The sequence below is a fragment of the Callithrix jacchus genome, chromosome 6 (genome assembly GCF_049354715.1).
Source record: "Callithrix jacchus isolate 240 chromosome 6, calJac240_pri, whole genome shotgun sequence".
Lineage (NCBI taxonomy): Eukaryota > Metazoa > Chordata > Mammalia > Primates > Cebidae > Callithrix > Callithrix jacchus.
Window position 1 is genome coordinate 122,116,518 of NC_133507.1, and position 16,450 is coordinate 122,132,967.

At 36.5% G+C, this 16,450-nt stretch overlaps 1 protein-coding gene across 31 annotated transcripts in view; it reads right to left on the reverse strand.

Annotated features, from left to right (window-relative positions):
• The window catches only part of HYCC2 (hyccin PI4KA lipid kinase complex subunit 2), an 83,325-nt gene that overhangs the window by 30,781 nt on the left and 36,094 nt on the right, over window positions 1–16,450 (reverse strand). For 22 of the 31 annotated variants that reach the window (XM_002749621.6, XM_008999187.5, XM_035305277.3 and 19 more), the window contains 4 exons: window positions 14,105–14,185; window positions 12,997–13,098; window positions 6,244–6,423; window positions 742–822 (listed from right to left, as the gene is read on the reverse strand). In XM_002749621.6, coding sequence (XP_002749667.1) covers window positions 742–822; window positions 6,244–6,423; window positions 12,997–13,098; window positions 14,105–14,155 — 414 coding nt within the window. In that variant the 5' untranslated portion in view covers window positions 14,156–14,185. Of the gene's footprint in view, window positions 1–741; window positions 823–6,243; window positions 6,424–12,225; window positions 12,282–12,996; window positions 13,099–14,104; window positions 14,186–16,450 lie in introns of all 31 variants that reach the window. The other 9 variants (XM_078328104.1, XM_078328099.1, XM_078328102.1 and 6 more) reach the window with 1 other exon arrangement.

Genomic DNA, 16,450 nt, shown 5'->3' on the forward strand with positions numbered 1-16,450 from the left:
CTTTGTGTTGACAGGAAAATAGAATATAATGTCTAGATTACTAGTAAAGTTTCTTTAAATGTTATCCTCACAACTTAGTGTAGTGGCAATAAAGACTAATGCAGACCAGAGGTTTGATTCATAATGATCTCTTATTGGATTTTAAAGACAGAAAGAAAAGTTCAGCTTAACAGGCTTCATTTATCTACATGATTATTAGTGTTCTCAAATTCTTCAACCAAATAGATATAAGCAAAAAAGTATAATGTAATGAATACCTAGAATGCAGCAATTAGATTCCTCTAAACTGAAATTCAACAATTAGAGTGTCAACATTCTTTTAAGTAGTTATTTTCCTAGAATAATAAAGAATAATAAACAAATCAATCTAACATAGGTGATTTCTAAGTAGTATGGAAGACTTTAAAAATTCAAGAATATTTTTAAGGCTTATCAGATTTTAAAAATTAAAAATAAGATTATAAAAAAATAAAGAATGTTCCTTAAAATTCATAAGAAGACTAATGAGAGTAAAAACTGATACTGGTAGAAGAATTAAAAAAACAAAAAACTAGAGAAAATGTTTCATTATTTTCTGCCTCTCTCATCACAGCTCAATCTTACATCACTAATAATAAACATCCACTTTTAAGAAGCAAATCAGTAAAGATATTTTAGGAATATTATCTCTAATAACAAATTGACTTTCAATTTGTTACTCAATATAATTTAAAATAATTTCACCTTTCCGATGTTACTTACTTCATGGTATATTGAAGGCTTGGATAAGGAAGGGATAGTGAAAGACAGAACTTTATTGTTCCCATCTTTATCAGCAATTTCCTATAGTCAAAAAATATACAAAGATAATGAAATAATCACAGATCTACAAGAAAATAATTACTTTCTTAATTTACAGAATATATAATTGGCAGTAGGAAGACTTTTCAGAAATAGTAATAGATGAAAATATTACCACCCTAGTTTATCTTTTCAAACTTATTAACAAATTTGTACTCTTTGGTAGTAGAGTTATAATCCACAGAGATAGATATTGAGTACAATATTATACTAAACCAAATACAACATGACAGCAAAGACATGAAGCAGGAAAACAAATCAATTTTCATGTTACATTTACATACACGATAGGATTACAAGTGATTAGATCTTTTAGCACAAACATGGCTATGCTAAACAGATTAAAATTAAAAGGTCTTATCCAAGAGATCCACACTTACAAAAATAAGAAAAACACATTGTTTTAATACAGAATTTTTTTCCAGATTTACCGAGGTATAATTGACAAGTGAAAATTACATATTTATGACATACAACATGATGTTTTGATATATGTATATACTGTGAAATGATTATCACAATCAAGTTAATTAACAAATACAACACTTCACAGTTATCCTTTTTTAAAAAAATGGTGAGAACATTTAAGAATGAATCTTGAATAAAAGAAACTCTTATAATCACTCAGCAATAAACTAATGACCTGAAATTAGCCACAATTAATAATTATTGGGCCAGGTGTGGTGGCTCATGCCTGTAATTCAAACACTTTGGGAGGCCAAGGCAGGCAGATTGCTTGAGCTTAGGAGTTTGAGATCAACCTAGGCAACATGGCAAAACCCTGTCTCTACAAAAAATACAAAAATTAGCTGGGCATGGTAGCGCAGACCTGTAGTCCCAGCTACTCAGGAGGCTGAGGTGGGAGGATCCCTTGAGCCTGGGAGGTGGAGGTTGCAGTGAGCTGAGATCGCCCCACTGCACCCTAGCCTGGGTGACAGAGTGACAGCCTGTCTCAAAAACAAACAAAAAAGATTATTAGTCTGAGTCATTAAAAATAAATTCATATTTAGTAATTTTTACTAAACTATAAGAAAGTTCTTGTGATTTTTTTAAAAAGCACTTTATTTTCATAAAAAGGACAATGGACAATGGTATCCATCATTTCTCCAGTCTCTGGCACCGCCAATATTCCTGTTATAAATAAATATGTGCCTACAGATGATGGCAATCAGAGGAGTGAAAACTGCAGCAATCCTTTCCCCGCTGTCTTATTTTTGTCTATTTCTCTTACAACTCATACTAGCATACATCACTGGCATAAAATTCAAAGACAGAAGACTACCCTTACCAGACCCACATGGTAGGTAGTCAGAGACTGAGTAGCTACACAGCCTAAAAAGAAGAAACATCAGGCTGGGCACAGTGGCTCATTCCTGAATCCCAGCACTTTGGGAGGCTCAGGCAGGCACTATCACTTGAGGTCAGGAGTTCGAGACTAGCCTGGCCAACATGGCAAAACCCAGTCTCTGCTAAAAATAAAAAAATTAGCTGGGCGTGGTGGCACATGCCGGTAATCCCAGCTACTTGGGAGGATGAGGCAGGAAAATGACTTGAAACTGGGAGGCGGACGTTGCAGAGAGCCGAGACTGTGCCACTGCACTCCAGCCTGGGTGAAAGAGGGAGATTCCAATCCCCCAGCCCACCCAAAAAAGGAAGAAACAAGAATAACAGCAGCAATAATCATCATCATCAAACACAAAACCCAAAGAACTTCCCTAAAGGGCTCATTTCTGAGTTTATTATGTCACAGAAGAGTACCAATGGTACCTATCATATCTCTAATCATGGTAGGAAAATAGGTCTGAAAAGTCCCTTGAGTTTCACGTAACTTCTTTGTAATCAAACCAGGTCCCACCACATTTGGGCTATACTGTGTATCAGAGAATGCCTATACTAAGATGAATGGGCCTGATTTAAGTTAGGCAAAAATGTTTTAATTTTATTCTTAAATTTCAAATTAAGCCAAATACTTTTGATTTATCTTTGCAGTTATTTGTGAAAAGGATATGCTAAATTTTGTTTAAGAGAAATATAAAACTCCCTTGGGGCTATTTGAAGCAAAGTGCTGGGGAGGGAAAGAGGGAAAAACAGAAAAGCACATATGAATAATAGCCGGCCACGGTGGCTCACGCCTGCAATCCCAGCACTTTGGGAGGCTGAGGCAGGCAGATTATGAGGTCAGGAGTTTGAGACCAGCCTGACCAACATGGTGAAACCCCATCTCTACTTATACAAAAATTAGCCAGGTGTGGTGGCGTGCGCCTGTAATCCCAGCTACTCAGGAGGCTGAGGCAGGAGAATCACTTGAACCCAGGAGGTGAAGGTTGCAGTGAGCTGAGATCGTGCCACTGCACTCCAGCCTGGGCAACAGAGGGAGACTCAGTCTCAAAAAAAAAAAAGATAATATATGGACAACTCCCAGTGTGACTAAGAAAAACTGAGAACCACAGAAAAGAAAGAACACGGATATCAGGGGAATTAAAAGGCATCCAAAGCCTAGGGTTACATTTCTGACATATAACTGAGCATTTTTCCATAGTATACTAATTTTGCATTCTCAAAAGATAATTGAACCACAGCACCAACAAGTTATGCCAACAACTTGTCAAATGTGACACTTTGCAAAATGTTTGCTTCATGTGTCCCATTATTGAATTTTATTACATGAAACATATTAATAAAAATGATAGCTTAATGCTAAGCATAATCTAAACCACCAAACTTCATTATTAAATCAACAAACATTTACTAAGTATCTGCTGGTAAGCACTATAGGAAACATAGTAATATATAAAACAAATTTCCTACTTGAAAAAAAAAATTCAGGGAAGTTAGAAAAGCAGAGAATTTCATCCTACACCCGTTTTCACTTTTTTTCAAATCTACTTTTAATTTTGATGGCAATAATAATGATGAACATTTATAAACACCCTAGGCAACATGATGAATTCTTCAAATTGTTTTTAGTCCTACTAACAATGTTTTCTTTTTTTCCTATGAGGCAACTGAAGTCAAGATATTAAGTAACTTGCCCAAAGTTAAAACAGCCAGTAAGTGGCAGGGCATGGTTCTGAACTGAATATAAGTCATTCTAAAGCCCATGCTCCTTCCTTCAGACTTGTAGTGATGGAAATGTTTATTAACAATTTTTTAAAGTTACTAATACTTAGAGGAATGAGCACTGGTACAGAAAAATATTTACCATAAGTGAAGAATATTTACCATGAGATTCAATTTTCTTATATTTACTACTGTTCAATTATAAAACTAAACTTTATTATGTGGAGTATTTGTTTACAATGTATACTAAATAAACAAAATATAAGACTTCAAGGGGCAGAAATTTCAATACTAATGGTGCTTAACTGGACATCATGAGAAAAAAGTAAAATAATGTTTACGGTACTTAATTCCTTAGAAGAAAAGAGTTTCATAAACAATGTACTATCAAATACATAATAGATTATCAAATAACTATTAACAAATTTACAACTTTTATGACAAACAACACTTTGATTTCTAAATCGCTACCCCACTCAATGACTCCAAAATACATTCATAAAATTCACGATTCTTCACTGATGAGTTCAGGTAACTGCCCAACTTTGTACAGAGGCACATGGGAGTGGAAATATGATGCTGTGCTTTTTTATTTCCTTGCATTACACAAGAAAAGGTGCTTGCTGCCCAAGTCTTCAGAAAAGTGCTATGTACATGTTCCCATGTTCCTAAATTCTCTCACCTTTTCACCTTGCTTCATATAGTCTTTGTAACCTTTCTAGCATACCATCCCCATCTTGTAGAAGTAATTAAGTCTCAATCTTCAAGTTCCATGTAAAACTCCTAGTATCTCAGAAGTGCTCATGGTTTCATTTCTCCCCGCAAGTTGCCACTGTGTTCTTACTAAAATTTTAAAAATCGTAACATGGTATAATACTATATGGACTTTTTTTCCTGTAACTGATGTCCTCCCCTCAGAGAAACAGAAATCCCATGTCCATTTGCCTCATTCTTCTCAATTATGTATATAGCCTTTAAAATATAAGGAGTGATGATACATTCAATTTGTAATTCCAAAGTCTCTCTGCATACCGCCAGATTAATTTTCCTAATATATAATACAATTCGTCTGTTCAAAACTGTCTAAATGCTTTAAAGAGAATCTAAACCTAAACTCTTCAATTTAAAAACTCTCTAAAACTGATACAAAACTGACTTTTCCAGCTTGCATATATACTCTGTGCTTCAAACAGAATTACTTTCTATTTCCAGGACAAGACTTGACTCTCCTGCCTCTCTACTTATGTTCATTTGATAGCTGCTTCCTGAAACCTCACCTGCTCCTCATCCCAACGGACCAAAACTATACCTCTTCATAAAGCTCAGCTTAGATGCCATTACCTCAATAAAGCTTGCCATGATAACTTCAGCTAACATCTGAGTTTCTCTCTAAAATCCTCTTATTACACAAACTGCATTATTATTTCTGTAAACATGCTTTTTCGAGCACAGCAAGAGTTTCCTAAAAGTAGGTGCCGCACATGTAATTCTCCATATTTTCAGTGTCCAACTCAGTGCCATACATTCAAAAACACTGGTCAGATAAAAAACTTTGAAGAAATAAATATTAATAATGCTATGAAATTATAGTTTTACATACTTTATAAAATGCATTATCAATACCTACCTCTGTACTCAACCTAATTACTTTAAACAAATTATGCTTATAGACATTTGAATTGTTTTATCTTTTTTTTTGAGACAGGGTCTTGCTCTGTTGCCCAGGGTGGAGCACAGTGGCACAATCACGGCTCACTGCATCCTTGACTTCCTGGGCTCCAAGAGATATTCACTAAAGGCATGTGCACTATGCCCAGCTAATTTTTTATAGAGACGAGATTTGGCCAAGCTGCCCAGGTTAGTCTCAAACTCCTGGGCTCAAGTGATCCTCCCAGTTTGGCCTCCCAAAGTGCTAGAATTATAGACATGATTTACTATGTCCAGCCTCTGTCTATCTATCTATCTATCTATGAGACGAAGTCTCACTCTGTTGCCCAGGCTGGTGTGCAGTGGTGCGATCTCGGCTCACTGTAGCCTCCACCTCCTAGGTTCCAGTGATTCTCCTGCCTCAGCCTCCTGGGTAGCTGGGATTACAAGCACACAAAACCATGCCTGACTAATTTTTGCCTTTTTAGTAGAGACAGGGTTTCACCATGTTGGCCAGGCTGGTCTCGAATTCCTGACCTCAGGTGATCTGCCTGCCTTGGCCTCCCAAAATGTTGGGATTGCAGGCGTGAGCCACAGTGCCCAGCCAATTTATTTTTCTCTAAACATTCCTTAAGCATTATTTCAGAGGACCTTAAAAAGTACTTAAAATTTCTCAAATTGTCATCATCAACTTACCAAATTGTAAATTCCTAATAGAAGTGCTTCAATGCAACCATTACTCTGTCTGTCTCGGCTAACTGTAAGCCGTAAATAAACCCACATCAATTCTGGCAAGAACTGCAATGTGAACCTCTTAAGTCGAACCTCTGAGCTACGATAGAGCTCAAACAGCTGGTGGCAGACAGGCTCCAGGAGCTAAAAGGAAAATAAAGTGCATCGGTCATTTCAATTCTTTTGGTTGTAACTGTTTTTTTTTTTAAGGTACATATATCTGTATAATATTTTTAAAAGAGTCTTAATATTAATTTCTCCACATTTTGAGTTAATTTAACCAAAACCTTTGTGTAAAGAGACCACATATTAAACTGATCAATCCACTAACTATAAAAATTCTTTTGTGCCCATATATTAATGTACCATTCAGTATACTGTACTATTAAATTTACTAGATTATTAGTCCTTTAGCCAATATACTACATTTACATTTGAGAAGAATTTCCGTTTCTAACCAACTCTTACTATCCTCCATTTTAAAAAACTTTCCATTGAATAAAATAATTTTGAATAATATTATTGGCAATAAACTTAAAATCGCAACTGAGACTATGATTTAAACAAATTATATACCACTTTTACTGAAAAGTTTGTATTGATACAGAATTTTGTAAGAGCCATATTGTTGGGCAAAGCAACTCTGTTTTTCAAGCACTGCTAATCAATTTCTGTAGAGTCAAAAATTTTGTACATATTTTGGAATACAAAGGATTCTGTGTAAATAATTTGTTACTTAACATTTGTTAATCATGTCTGTGAAAAACACGTTTCTTTGGAGGAAAATATATGCATTTACAAGTGTTCTGTGGAATCAGTTTATTGTACTGATGTAATTTTCACTAAGTGTTCAGTGTCTTCATTGTAATACAAAATTCATTAAAGTCTCCACGTTCCATTAAAACAAATTATACACCACTCAGTAGGGGAAGGGATTTTTGCAATACATATTTATGCATCCAAAATTCTAGCTAATATTTAAAACACATACAAATAAAGCACACTTTTAAAACTGACTTAAATTTTACTTATTGTATTTATGTGAAAGATTTTAAAAAGGAGAAAAGTATACAGAAATAGCTTTTTCAGTGTTCAACTGGCTAATTTTTCATACAATATCATGTAATATGACTTATGAAAAACTTCATGACCTAAAAAACTGAAGAAAATGGGCAGTTAAAATAAACATCCCCACTTTCCCCTAAATATGTACTGCCAATTTATAAAAAGTTTGCTGGAGTAACCATAGGCTACACAGAACTGGCTATGACTTTAAAATTCATATAAAATGCTGACAAGAGACTATAAAATAATTGTTAAAGTTTAACACTAATGCTTTTAAAAAAAGAACAGTTCAGTAAATTCATATGCTTTCCTCTATCCTGAATTATTAAAATAATACATATACATTTGGAAATCTGCTTGAATACAGTTCCATACATCTGTAATAATCTAACAGTCTACGATAAAAAGTCACTCTCATGATTATAAAAATTTAACCAAAAAATAAAAATAAAAATAAAAATTTAACAAATCCATGTCAGTTAATATATTTAGAAGAGTTAGGCTTAGCTCTAGAAAACCTCTAAAGCGCAAAACATTTACAAACATACAGATCCTAGTCTAGTAACTACTAAGCCCTTTATGTGAAATCACTATCAGAACAGTTTTTAAAATCTTAAAAAATATTCCAGAGGCTGGGTGTGGAGGTGCACATCTGTAGCTCCAGCTATTCATGAGATTGAAGAGGGTAGACGGCTTGAGCCCAGGCGTTTGAGACTGCATTGAACCATGATAGCATCACTGCACTCCAGCCTGGGTAACATAGCAAGACTGACCCAGAAGAAAAAAAAATTCCAACTCTCCCCTTACACTGAAAGTCTAGACTAGTCAGACAGTTTGTCAAAGGTCGTTGAAGTTAGTGGTGAAATAAGACACTAAATTAAGGTATTCTGACATCAAGTTGATGTTTCCACTCTACCACATTTCTTATATTAGAATGGAGGTATGGATTGTTTAATTATAAAACAGTGTATTCCATGCGGTGCCAATAATGAACAAGTAATAAACTTTTGGAAACTTTCAGTTCCTGGCATCTTTCTTAAATATTGAGAGCAATAGTCAGTTCTTAAGGAGAAGTAAAAAACTGCTGCTCTCGCCTGGGCACGGTGGTTCATGCCTGGAATCCCAGCACTTTGGGAGGTCAAGGTGAGTGGATCATGAAGTCAAGAGTTCGAGACCAGCCTGGCCAACTTGCTAAAACACCATCTCTACTAAATTAAAAAATTAGCCAGGCATGGTGGTAGGCACCTATAATCCCAGCTACTCGGGAGGCTGAAGCAGGAGAATTGCTTGAATCCAGAAGGCAGAGGTTGCAGTGAGCTGAGATGGTGCCACTGCACTCCAGCCTGGGTGACAAGAGGAAGACTCCTTCTCAAAACAAACACAAAAAAAACAAAAAAATGTGTTGCTCTCACAAATTTTGTTTACTAAAAATTTATACTCGTATTTCAAACTCAGTCTCTTTAGTGAAAAACTCTCCAAAGATTGCCTCCCCTAAACTTTATGGAACATGGTACAATTATGATGAATTTCTTTCTTTTTTTTTTTTTTTTTTTTGAGATAGAGTCTCACTCTGTCACCCAGGCTAAAGTGCAATGGCACGATCTTGGCTCACTCAATGAAGCCTCTGTCTCCTGGGTTCAAGCAATTCTTTTGCCTCAGCCTCTAGAGTAGCTGGAACTATAGGTACGCACCACCAAGCCCAGCTAATGTTTGTATTTTTAGTAGAGACAGGGTTTCACCATGTTGGCCAGGATGGTCTTGATCTCCTGACCTTGTGATCTGCCTACCTCAGCCTCCCAAAGTGCTGGGATTACGGGTGTGAGCCACCACACGTAGCATGCTGAATTTCTTTTATGAAGACCTTAAACTCCTCTTTCTCAGTAGCAACAGGTACACTGGCATGTGGGACACTATATTTTAATTAAGCACAGTGAAGAACATTATTACTCTTTTTTTAAAGTGAGTGGGGGGGACAGATGTTGGCAATTCAGTAACTTTTAATCAGTAAGACTTAAAAACTTGCCAGTCAGGCGGGGTAGCTCATGCCTGTAATCCCAACACTTTGGGAGGCTGAAGCAGGCTGATCGCTGGAGCCCTGGAGTTTGAGACTAGCCTGTACAATGTGGCAAAACCTCATCTCTACAAAAACTACAAAAATTAGCCAGGTGTGGTGGCACATGCCCAGGTAGTGCCAGCTATGTTTGTGGGGCTGCGGCAGAAGAATTGCTTGAGCCCAGGAGGTTAGGCTATAGTGAGCTGTGTTCGAGTCACTGCACTCCAGCCTGCGTGACAAAGTGAGACCCTGTCTTAAAAAAAAAATGCTATGTGTTAAAATTGTTAATTGTGGCCAGGCTCAGCAGCTCATGCCTATAATCCCAGCTCTTTGGGAGGCCAAGGCAGGAGGATTGCTTGAGCCCAGGAGTTCAAGACCAGCCTGGGTAACACAGGGAGACCCTGTCTTTACAAAATAAAAAATAAAATTAGCAGGATGTGGTAGCATGTGCTTGTAACTAATTGAGAAGCTGAGGTTGGAGGATCACATGAGTCCAGGAGTTTGAGGTTACAGTGAGCTATAATGGTGCCACTGTACCTCAGCATGGGATACACAGAGTGAGACCCTGTCTCAGGGAAAAAAAAAAAACAACTTTAAGTCAAAGCATATGTATCATAGCACCATGTTCTCAAATTCTTAATGCTTCTGACCTCCCTTAAATGGCACCACCACCCACATCAAAAAGTATTAAAATCATTATCCTTGGATTAGAAAAAATCATAACTGACACCTTTGCACATTTAGCAAACACTGTTTTGACATGAAAATTACTAAGAGACATGCTATTTGATGAACACACTGAGAGTATTTTGAGTGGAATAATGAAGATGAAGCCTAACTTGAGTGGGTTAAAGAATGTGAGGTGAAGAAATTGAGACAAGTAGACAGAGGCTATGAATAAGCAATTTTTTATCAAGTTCATCTGTGAATAGGGACAGAGAAATGGAGTAGATAATATAATAGGAGGTAAGCTCAAAGTTTTTAAAAAATAGAATATGGCTGTTTACCATGTTCCACTCATCAGGGAAAGAAAAAAAGATCAGTGATGGAAGAGAGAAGGAATAATTGCAGTACCAGAGTCCTTAAGGTAGCTAGAGAAGATGGGATCCAGGCCTAAGAAGAAGAGATGGCTTTTGATACAACCTGAGACACTTTACCCACTTAACAGCAGAAAAGGCAAGAGAGTGCTGTAGAGTGGTAGATTTGAATGGGAAAATATGAAAGTTTCCAAATATTTTCTTCTTTTTTTAAATGACACAGAAAACAAGCTGAAAATGAAGAGGAAGGAGAAGGTGTAAAATGAACAGTGAAACAGTCTACCCACAAAGCTACACTTTATGTGCCAATTTGAAATTTGTAGTCCTAAATTTAAAGTGGAGAAAATCAATGAAATTGTGTTTTCTCTAGGCATGTTCAACTGCCCAGGTACAGGTATGACACAAATGGATGGCTGGGTTTCATCCCATGTTGATATTATGAATATGAATTAAGGGAATGAGAGGCAAAGGAGCTAAGAATGTGTTCAAGAAAATAATTGTAATGATGGGCCATGAAAATTTGGTTAGAAAAAGTGAGAAGTGAGACACCAAGGAGAGGAGGAAAGGTATTCAAATCATGAAATAGTTACAGGTTTAATGGATTAGAGGTTTCTGTGAAATAGAACTGCTAGAGTGACTAAGAGATCTCAAAGTGGGAACTGGAGAAAAATAAAGCAGTATGTTGGTCTAGAGATTAAGACTGAAGCTGTAACACAGGTTGACCATGACATGTAATACTAAACTTCTAGGAAATACACATTCTGAAGAACTTTTATGGTCTTTAAAAGCAAAAATGTAAGACTATTGTAAGTTCTAATTTGTATTAAATATGGCACATGACAATTTTCCAAAATAATTTCTTGTTACCTAAATAGTATGTTTGTTTCTTTCAGAATATAACAAAATCAGAATTAAAAGGGATCTCCTTCTATGACTGAAGTCCAGGATTGTTTTGAGATTATATAGAATTTATCATTCTGTTTTTCTGAACTCTGAACACATGGTTAGAACCTTCTAACCTGACAGGAGACAGGAGAGAAACTCAGACCTGCTCTAGCAACTGGTTGATTATAATGAATGATGGATCTTGAGTTCACATCTCTCAAGTCATAATTTTTCCATTTCTAGCCATGAGACCCCCAAAGTCCCATACTTTATTATGAAATATGACTACAGAAGGTAATGAGAATAGCTTTTTAAATATAATAGCTTCCAAAGCATTAAACAAAAAATAGGAAAAGGGTACTTCTTGTACACTTGTGAGCTCTAATGAAAACGTCATTTTAGAATCTCATTTTATACTTCACTGTCCTTCCAATCAATATTATCCTATATTCATTATGTACATGACAAAATACTAGATTCTAGGGAACTAACGAATAAAAAGTATCTGACCACCGCCGATGAAGAGCTTACAATCTAAAGAAAAAGCATTAAAACAAATAAATTGTAATAAGCAAAGCTTAAATGTTAAGACAGCGCAAAACAAGGGGTAGGGAATACACACATTCATTATTCAAACAAAGAATTCTGAAAACTCTTGACTGATATGGATATGCATATATGTATATTACGCATACCCAGAGTTATAAAACATTCAGAAATACACTGCAAGAGAAAAAGCAGCAAATGAATCCTGGAATTGCTGCTACAGATAGCAACAGATGCAAGTCTAACCAAGAGCCAGCAATTTAGGAGACAGGAAAGAAGGAGGTCAATAAGCAAGCTTTTAGTGATAGGACAAAAATGAAGATGCACTTGAAGTTAAGCTGCTGGTTAGGAGAGGATTACCTGAACTTCTTCAAACTCACTCCAGTACACAGCAGAGGCACTCTTGGAGGCTGTATCTGGGAAGATAAGAAGCTACTTTCCTGTGTGTTCCTTTCATTTTCATTTAAGCATACATGAATCCAGGGTGATAAAACTGTATGTTATACTACTGTGTTAATGGAAAGATAATGTGTGTATTTTGCATAAGTTAACATACAGATTCAATAACTACACTTTTTCCTTTTATCACAGGTTTAACAATACAAAACTCTTATTCTAAGTTTATTGGTCTTGACTATTTAGACTAAAAAGTGCTTCCTCTGATTCTTTTCAGGCTAAATTTACTAGCAGCATCATTCTGTGTTATCAGTTTGATTTCACTGATCAGGTTTTTATACCTAGTTATGTACTATCAGTAAAATAACTGTAAGAATACTTAAGATAAATAAAGCTAAATCAGTATACAGTTAACATATGGCTTCCAGAGCAGGAAACATTCCAGAACAGGAACAGAAAAGTTTCAAATTAAATAAATAATCCACTAAAATGATGGTCACTCAAATCAAGAATCAAAACATACTGTACACTCAACAGGAAAAAATTTGACCAAAACATTTCAAAATATGGAAAGGCAGAGAATGGGGAAAGCCAAAGCAACTATCAGAATGAAAAACGGCAGAAAGAAAATTTTCCAGATCCACAAGGAGAGAAAACTATAAAACTTAAAATTTATGTTTTGGTATACATATTTCATGTCACTATGTAGAAATTATTTTTCTTGAGCTCACCTACCTCATTATTTGAATCTTGAATAACTTTATAGAGAGCTGGTACAAGTGTTTTTTTCCGGTGTAAAGTTGCTGCATAACTGGTGATCTGAGTGTCAGGTAATGCCTAAAAGAAACCACAAAAGGAAAACAAAAGTGAACTTAACACTTTAGAAGTCAGGCACTTTATTTTACACAAGTAGTTCTTGAATAGATTTATAATAAACTCAAGTAAGAAAAGTAAAAACAATTAATATAAAGAAATAGGCTGGGCGCAGTGGTTCACACCTGGAATCCCAGCACTTCGGGAGGTCAAGGCGAGCGTTATCATTTGTGGTCAGGAGTTCAAGACCAGCCTGGCCAACATAGTGAAACCCTTTCTCTACTAAAAATACAAAAATTAGCTGGGTATGGTGGCGTGTCCCTGTAACTCAGCTACTCAGGAGGCTGAGGTAGAAGAATCGCTTGAATCTGGGAGACGGAGATTGCAGTGAGCCAAGATCATGCCACTGCACTCCAGCCTGGGTGACAGAGCAAGACTCCATCTCAATAAAAAAAAAAAAAAGAAAGAACCATCAGAGTTCAAACAAATTAAGTTAGGATGTTATAGTATACAATTCTTCTACTGAACTATAAATACTGATTAGAAATCACACATTATACCAAGATTTCCTGAAATTAGCCATCTTAAATTAATCTAATCTAAAAAAAGTAGGATGTTTCAATTCTTGCATTTATGTTTTGCCAAAACATTTATTTCCATATAATTCATAAATTACATAGTTTTCCATCTAAACTATTTGATTTTTAATTACAGTATGGAAAAACATAGGCCCAAATCCTATTTTTGTGTCTTATTAAAGCTTGGTGGATCTTCTCTTTTACTGAATATATTTTTAAAATGTCATCTCAGCAATTCTAAGAACTATTTTCATTTTCACCTATCACCTTCTAGCCTTTACTCATGTTAGTATCATTTTTAAGAACTGCAATTATAGAAACATGTTATTTTGTATTTTGTCATTTCTACTCCTGCCATATTTGTATATGTTTCTCCAAAGAGCATATATTCACTGTTTGAATTACTGACATATAGAATAATATAATTCATTCTGATCTCCAATCCAATTTACCTTGAATTCTGATAACCATTCTTCCACAACACAACGGTCAGATCCCAGCATTTTCTTTTACCTTCTACTCCTCTTTTATCTCTAAAAGAAAAAAGCATTGAAGCTGAGGATAGCAGTACTTACAGAAACAACTAGAAATAAATGTTATGTGCCTTTCACCAAGAGAAATTAATCTAGTATACATTTTAGATAAGGAGGCTTGTTTTAGTTTGGAGCACAATTAAAAGAAAATTTTTCAGAAGTAAGTTCTAGCTCAGCATGGTGGCTCACCACCATGAACTTAACAAATCTCAATACTTCGGGAAGCTGAGGTAGGAGAATCACTTGAGCTCAGGAGTTCAAGACAAACCTGGCAACATAGTGAGACCTTGTCTCTACTAAAAATCAAGAAAATTAGCCAGGTGTGGTGGCATGCACATGCAGTTCTAGCTACTTGGTAGGATAAGGTTGGAGGATAGCTTGAGCACAGGAGATAGAGGTCGCAGTGAGCTACGACTGTGCCACTGCATTCCAGTCTGGGCAACAGAGCCAGACCCTGGCTCAAAAATAAAACAAAATAAAATCAAAGTAAGTTTTATGTTTAATGATACATTTGAAATCTATTATCCTAATGTTTTCATATTTTCCCAAGCAAATTACACTTCAAAGTGGCAAAGACATGTATCCTAAGTAAAAGCAAGTTGCACATTATCCAGACAGTCTACACTCTTACCAAATACATAACCAGAATAAGCTACACATCATAAAACAAACCAAGAGAGATTATAAATGACAAAGCTAGACAAACTAGAAAGCAAGGGTTACATATTCAGCAAAATGATTATAAACACATATGGACTATACAAAATAAGGCCCCTGAAGAAAATAGATCCATAAATTTTCTAAAACGGAAAAACAGCTAGGCACAGTGGCTCATGACTGTAATCCCAGAACTCTGGAAGGATGAGGGGGAAGGACAGAGCCCAGGGGTTCCAGACCACGCTGGGCAACATGGTGAGATCCCATCTCTATAAAAAAAATTTAAAAATTAGCTGGGTATAGTGGTGTGTACCTATAGTCTCAGCTACTCAGGAGGCTGAGGCAGGGGGATCCCTTGCGCCTAGAAGGTCAAGGCTGCAGTGAGCTGTGTTCACACCACTTCACTTTACCCTAGGCAAGAGAGTAAGACTCTGTCACTAAATAAATAAACAAATAAATAAAATGGAAAAATGCCCAAGTAAAAAAAGTAAGCTGTACAGTGGATGTAAACTGTAATTCCATTTAAATACTAAGGTAGTCACCCCTGGAAGTTTCTCAGTGCCCAAGTAGGCAGCTGCCAAAAAGCTAAAGAGGGATTCAGTAAGAAATTGATTAATTCCATAAATATTTCTTTTCTTTTCTTCTTTTTTTTTGAGATGGAGTTACTCTTGGTACCCAGGCTGGAGTGCAATGGCACGATCTTGGCTCACCGCAACCTCCGCCTCCTAGGTTCAGGCAATTCTCCTGCCTCAGCCTCCTGAGTAGCTGGGATTATAGGCACGCGCCACCATGCCCAGATAATTTTTGTATTTTTAGTAGAGACGGGGTTTCACCACGTTGACCAGGATGGTCTCGATCTCTTGACCTCGTGATCCACCCGCCTTGGCCTCCGAAAGTGCTGGGATTACAGGCGTGAGCCACCGTGCCCGGCCCATAAATATTTCTTAAACATCATCTATATAGCAGCCATTATGCTAGGATCCGGAAATATAATAATAAACAAATCCAGATGTAAATTCACTTTAATGAACCACTTACCTAGTGGAGGAAACCAAACATATTTTTGCAGAGATGAAGGGTAAGAAAGAAAGACAGGCAAAAGCACAAAACAAATGAGCCAAATATTGACTACAGAATCGAAAGAGGTTTCTTTGAGGTACTGCTTAAGTTGTATATATCAAGGATCCACAGAGTTAAGGGGAACAGAAAGAGAACCTTCCAGAAGAGGGAACCACTTATATAATAGGTCCTATGGCAAGAAAAAGCACAGGAAGTTATAGAACCTAAAAGAAGATCCAAGTGGTCTGGAGTACAGAGCACAAAGGGCAGGAGTTGGGGATGAAGAGGCAGGCATGATCCAATGGTATAGGAAGTTTAAAGGTGGCTCACACCTGTAGTCCTAGCACTTTGGAAGGCTGAGGTGAGAGGATCACTTGAGGCCAGGAATTTGAGACCAGCCTGGGAAACACAGCACGAGACTCCCATCTCTACAAAGAAATTTTAAAAAATTTGCTGAGTGGGATGGGCACAGTGGCTCATGCCTGTAATCCCAGCACTTTGGGAGGCCAAGGCAGGTGGATCACCTGAGGTCAGGAGTTTGAGATCAGC